The sequence below is a fragment of the Melozone crissalis genome, unplaced genomic scaffold (genome assembly GCF_028551555.1).
Source record: "Melozone crissalis strain CALT ecotype California unplaced genomic scaffold, PUWL_Pcris_2 ptg000231l_1, whole genome shotgun sequence".
NCBI lineage: Eukaryota > Metazoa > Chordata > Aves > Passeriformes > Passerellidae > Melozone > Melozone crissalis.
The window spans coordinates 820,602-827,004 of NW_026535993.1; the positions used below are offsets into that span (position 1 = coordinate 820,602).

Genomic DNA, 6,403 nt, shown 5'->3' on the forward strand with positions numbered 1-6,403 from the left:
GTGTTGGCCCAGCAGGTCTGAGTGCACTGGGGCACAGGGAGCCCTGTTTTCCATCTGGCCTCCCCAGTGTTCAGCCTGAGAGCAATGTTAAGAACAGGACTTTTGTCCCTTCTGAAAAGCACACAGTTACTTTGTAGCCCAAAGCTACACTGAAAAAAAAAAAAAGGTAAATGAAATTTCCCCAGAGAAAGAGAAGAAATTTTGAGTGCCTGTGAAAGAAAATAGCATAGGATATACTCCAGGTACTTTGTCCAAATTGTCAATGTTGTCTTTGAACAGCTCAAAATGTCCAGAATGAAGGAATGTCCAACAGCAGCGCCATCAGGCACTTCCTCCTGCTGCCATTGGCAGACACGCGGCAGCTGCAGCTCCTGCACTTCTGCCTCTTGCTGGCCATCTCCCTGGCTGCCCTCCTGGGCAACGGCCTCATCATCAGCGCCGTAGCCTGCGGCCACCACCTGCACATGCCCATGTTCTTCTTCCTGCTCAACCTGGCCCTCAGCGACCTGGGCTCCATCTGCACCACTGTCCCCAAAGCCATGCACAATTCCCTCTGGGACACCAGAGACATCTCCTATTTCGGATGCACTGCACAGGTGTTTTGCTTTACCTTTTTCATGTCAGCAGAGTTTTCTCTCCTGACCATCATGTGCTATGACCGCTATGTGTCCATCTGCAAACCCCTGCACTACGGGACCCTCCTGGGCAGCAGAGCTTGTGCCCACATGGCAGCAGCTGCCTGGGCCAGTTCCTTTCTCCACGCTGTGCTGCACACAGCCAATACATTTTCCCTGCCCCTGTGCCACGGCAATGCCCTGGGCCAGTTCTTCTGTGAGGTGCCCCAGATCCTCAAGCTCTCCTGCTCCAAATCCTACCTCAGGGAACTTGGGCTTCTTGTGCTAAGTGCTCTTCTATTTTTTGCTTGTTCTGTGTTCATTGTTTTCTCCTATGTGCAGATCTTCAGGGCTGTGATGAGGATCCCCTCTGAGCAGGGGCGGCACAAAGCCTTTTCCACCTGCCTCCCTCACCTGGCTGTGCTCTCCCTGTTCATCAGCACTGCCTATTTTGCCTACCTGAAGCCGCCCTCCATCTCCTCCCCATCCCTGGATCTGGCCCTGTCAGTTCTGTACTCGTTGTTGCCTACAGCCCTGAACCCCCTCATCTACAGCCTGAGGAACCAGGAGCTCAAGGATGCCTTGGGAAAACTGGTGACCGCAACTTCAGAACCAATAAATTCTCTTTTCTGCTACAGAGCCTGTAGAATATAACTCTTTTCAATCTCAGCCTTTTTTTCCCTGTTTGTCTATTCTTTGCTATGGTAACTTTTTCTATTTTTGTAGTGTTTCTATCAAAATACTGTATTGTTACTCTTAGCTTTTTACATGAATATCTACATTTCTTTTGAAATAAAAATACTTGCAAGTGGTCTGTTCCCTTGGTGTTTAAATAAAAACAAGTGCCTGCCTGACTTGTCTGTCCAAGGCATTTCCTGAGCCCTTCCCTGTCTCTGCACGGGCAGTGCCTGTGAGCGGAGGTGCGGGAAACGAATCCCAGCGCAGCAGCACAGCCAGGGACAATGCCCCCGCCTCTTCCCACATCTGCTCGGCCCAACTGCACCCTGTCCTTGCCAGCCCTGCTGTGGCTGTAAGGCCGGAGCGCTCTGGCAGCTTGGTCACTGTCCTGCTGCGTGTCCCTGCTGTGGCCACAGGCAGGGCCAGGCCATGGGCACTGCTGGGACACAGCTGGGCTCCAGCACAGCAGCTCCAGCAGCAAAGGGCATCTCCTGAGGGCAGGGCAGGGAGGCTTTGCTCCCCTCCAGAGCTGCTGTCAGCAATGTGCCCCAGGAATGCCCTGGCACAGCAAAGCCCAGGGCCTGAGGCAGGGGGGGAGTGTGCAGGGGGGGCTCACAGCAGTGTCCTGGCACAGCCAGAGCTCCTGGCATGGACCTGGGGCAGCAGCAGAGCAGGGCCTGGGCTGTGTCTCTGTTCTGGGACAGCCTGGGAAGGTGCCCCAGGGCAATTGTCCCACACCAGCCCCTGCAACCACCATTGCCAGCACTGGCCTCTCCCCATCTGCAGGACGTTGTTTGTCCCTGCACGGAGAGGGACACCAAGTGACCAGGCCAGCAGGCCATGTTTGCTCTGTGCTGAGGAGATCGCAGCAGTACATCGTGTGTGTGTGAGGGGAGATGAGCCCCAGTGAGCACAAACACCATCAGCAACACCCGGGGATGGCACAATTCCAGTGGCACAAACAGGACCTTGAGGCCGCTTCACTCTGAGAGTAACGTCCTCTGGGAAAACCCCTGAATTCTTTGCTGGGTTGTGGTTAGGACTGCATAGAGAGAAATATCCCAGGCAGAGAGGCTCCAGGGAAAAATGCTCAGGGCAGCCATGGACTGCACAGGGAGACATTGGATAGAGTGAGGGTCTGTGGAGAGAAATCAGAGCTGCCTCCCTTCTGAAACAGCCCAGGGACATGGACAGGGCTGTGATGTGTTCTGGGAACTGACGTGGAACTGAGGGATGTGGAAAAGGCCTTTGGTGTCAGGGCTGTTGAGAAGGCTGGGAAGCGTCACTGTGGGACCTCTCTCAAACCCCTTGGAAAGGCCAGAGCCATCCCAGACGCTCCTGGGCACTTGGGAAGGGCAGACATGGAACCAGTCTGCACACAGGGCAGGGAGGGGGGCTGGGAGAGTCACAGCCTGCTCAGGCTCAGCAGGGAAAGGGATGTGGCAAATCCTCCTGCAGCCATTCCAGGCACTAGCAGGACAGGGCAGGGACTGCAGAACCCACGTGGGAGGGAACAGAAGGGGATGTTGTGTGCCCAGACTTCAGCCAGGCCTGGGACGGGGTCTGCTGTGGTCTCCTCAGAGCCAGACTGGAGAGGGCTGGGCTGAAGGAGTGGAACATGGGCTGGGTGGGAATTTGGCTGAACAATGAGGGTCAAATGTCATCCATGGTACAGAGTCCTCTTGGCAGCCACACCCTGGTGACATCCCTCAGTGACCAGCCCTTGGCTACCACTGTGGAACATTTCTAGTGTCTCTAAAATGGCATGAAATGTACTTTCAATTCCTTTATGAATGCTGCCAGATTGCAGGGAGTCTGTGACTGAACTCATCTCGTTAATGGTGACTGCAAAATATAACTGGGCAAGGTGACTGAGTTGGGTAAATTTATCTTGCCATCCGGTGCCAAGCAAGCCACAATAAAGGGCAGAAAAAACTTATGCATCAGAAGAAAGTCAGTTCAATAGGGAAAAACCCAAACCCAAACAAAAAATAAAAACCCCAAACCCAATCAAAAAAAACCAAAGCAAGACCCACCCACAACAACACAAAATCCCCACAAACAAACCAACCACAAAAAGAAAAAGCCACAAATAGAAAAAACTCAAATTCACAGGATATCTCCTATCAGCAGAAAATGTTTAACCAACTTCTGGCAGGAGAGGATTCTGTATGTGTAGGTGCTGTTTTGAAAGAAAAATATCTGAAAAAAGAAATTAATCTCCTAATCACCTCGTCCCCCTCCCCCCGCCCGATTTGATTACTGATCATGGTGTGACATGGAATGGAACATCCCTTGGGTCACTCCAGCCCAGCTGTCCCATCCCTGTTCCCCAGGAACACTTACCCACCCCAGGCCCATAGGTTAGGGGAATTGCAGACGCCTCGTGCGGGGCGAGCACTGAGACAAGGACAGGAGACCAGAACAAGATTTACTCTTGTCAAGGACAGTAGAACAGAACAGCTCAGCCTTGGAGAAACTGATTGAGGATGCACCTCTGGCAAACAGAAGTCACACACAATACAAGCAGGATGCCAGCACAGCTCTGCAAGGCTAACACAACAGAAGTTATGCAAAATAATAATATTGCCATTACTCAAAGGAGGAGTCAAGGAAGAGCCACCTAAAAAGGGCACTGGATATTGAAGACAAAACCCAAAGAACCATGAAAGGATTTGTGATAAGGGGTGCAACTATGTCAAATAAACTCAAAGGAAGTGGGGATAGCTCATCAATACAGAATGAATGTGTGTGATAAAATCTCTGATCATTCAATGCCTAATGCACTCCAATGGAGGAAGGATGGCCCAAGTGACCACCATGTTGTAATAAAGAATACCTGCTTTCAAATACTCAAAACTCTGTTCAGAAGTTTCTATCCAGTGGATTTCAGTATCAGTGGTGTCCTTGACTCCATTGTGCCCCACAGCTTCACAATGGCTTCTTGGTTCCATGAGGCCCTGCTGTAGAACAATGGACCCTTGGTTCTATTGGGTTCCGTACTGTCAAAATGGCCTCCTTGGTTCTGCACTGCCACAATGCTCTCCTTGATTCCACAAGGCCTTGGTGTGTCACAACAGCCCCTTGGTTCAGTCAACTGCCATAGTGTCACCCTGGTCTCTTGGATCTGCAGGGTCACAATGGACAATTGGTCACAAGCATCCCTGCTGTGTCACCATGAATAATTGGCTCCATGGAGCCCCACAGTGTCACAATGGCCCCGTGGCTCCACGAGGTTCCACAGCATCACCATGGTCTCCTTGGATCTGCAGTATCTCCATGGACCATTGGTTCCATGTGGCCCTGCTGTGTCACAGTGGTTCCTTGGTTCCATGAAGCCCCACTGCATAACAATGGAATGTTGTCCTTTGAGGTTCTGTACTGTCACAATGGTCTCCGTGGTTCTGGACTCTAACAATGGACCCTTGCTTCCATGAGGTTCCATGATGTCACAATGGTCTCCTTGGTTCCAAAAGGTTCCATGATGTCACAATGGTCTCCTTGGTTCCACAGGGCCTTGTTTTGTCACAATAAACCCATGGTTCCATAAGCTTACATTCTGTAACTATGGTCTCCTCAAATCCACATTGGCACAATGGACAATTGGCTCCATGGGCCCTCCTGTGTCACAATAACCCCTCAGTGTCATGAGGTTCTGTGGTGTCACCATGGTCTGCCTGGTTCAACGAGGCCCTGGAGTGTCACAGTGGCTACTTGGTTCCATGAGCTTCCATAGCATCACCAATGGCCTCCTTGTTTCTGCAGTGTCACAATGGATCCTGGCTCCACGAGGTCCCTAAATGTCAGTGGTCTCCTGGGTTCCATGTGGCCCTGCTGTGTCAACACAGCCCCTTGGTTCCATGAGTTTCTGTACTGTCAGCAACAGTTTCTTTGTTCCACTGAGGCCCTGCTGTGTCACAACAGACCCTGGGTTCCATGAAGTTCTTCAGTGTCACAATGGCCCCCTGGATCCATGAGGTCCCACAGTGTCTCCATGGTATCCTTGGATCCACGCTGCCATAATGGGCCTTTGGTGCAGCCGGAATAGCAGCTAATAAAGCCCAGGGTAGGGAAGCAAAAAGGGCCTTTGCATGGAATCCACAGATGTTTAATTCAGCCGTGCGGTGAGATGTTCAGGGTCACAAGGCAGGACTCCTGAGAGGAGTCCAGGTTTCTGTATCTCCAAAGGAAGGGGTTGATCAGTGCCATGGGGGCAGTACAAAGATGGGGGCCAGTGGGGGAAAGGGGAGGGAGTGGCTGAGGGACACAGAACAAGGGGAAGGAGCCAATGGGGTCACACAGCTTTTGAGGGAAGCTTCTTGTTTCTCTCTAACACAGGGAATGCCTCTCAGGGTCTCCACAGCTGCAGAGTGTGAAAATGGCCTCTTGGTTCTTTTGGGCTCCCCAGGATCCCAGTGGCCCCTTGGCTGCATGAGGCCCAGCTGTGTCACACTGGCCCCTTGCTTCCATTGGGCCCCACAGTGTCACAATTTTCCCTCCTCTTAGTTCCATGAGGCCCTGCAAAGTCACAATGGACCTCTGGTTCCATGAGTTCTACATTGTTCAATGAGTCCTTAGTTCCATGGGGCCCTGTAGTGTCACAATGGTCCCTTGCTTCCATGGTGCCACACAGTGCCACAATGGCCCTTTGGCCCAACAGGGCCTCATAGTGACACAATGGACTCCTTGGTTTCATACGGACACAAAGTGCCACAATGGCCCTCTGGTTTCACAAGGCCTCAAAGCGTAAAAATGGCCTCCATGGTTCCATGATGTCCTGCAGCAGAGCAATGGTCTCCTTGGTTCCACAGTGTCAGAATGGCCCCTTTGTCCCATGGAGCCCCACAGTGTCGCTCTGGTTCCCTTGATTCCATGAGGCCCAGAGGTGTCACAATGGCCCCTTGGTTCAAATGGTTTCCAAATGGTCAGATCGGTCTCCATGGTTCCATGAGGGCCCGCAACCTCCCAATGGACCCTTGGTTCCAAGGGTCCTGCAATGTCACAAGGCTGCCTTAGTTCCACGAGGCCCTGCAGTGTCGTGGAGGCCTCTTGGCTCCATGAGGCAAAGCAGAACCAGAATGGTCCCTTGGTTCCAAGGAGCACGATGGTTT

At 52.1% G+C, this 6,403-nt stretch overlaps 1 protein-coding gene across 1 annotated transcript; it reads left to right on the top strand.

Moving 5' to 3' along the window:
- The first annotated feature begins 302 nt into the window (after positions 1 to 302).
- LOC128949381 (olfactory receptor 14A16-like) lies at positions 303 to 1,268 on the top strand. The gene has a single exon (XM_054294243.1). The coding sequence runs from the start codon at positions 303 to 305 to the stop codon at positions 1,266 to 1,268; it is 966 nt and encodes a 321-aa protein (XP_054150218.1).
- The last annotated feature ends 5,135 nt before the right edge of the window (positions 1,269 to 6,403 follow it).

Bases quoted from the DNA above. Each gene is read 5' to 3' on its own strand.
- LOC128949381 (XM_054294243.1), top strand. From the start codon at position 303: ATGTCCAACAGCAGCGCCATCAGGCACTTCCTCCTGCTGCCATTGGCA.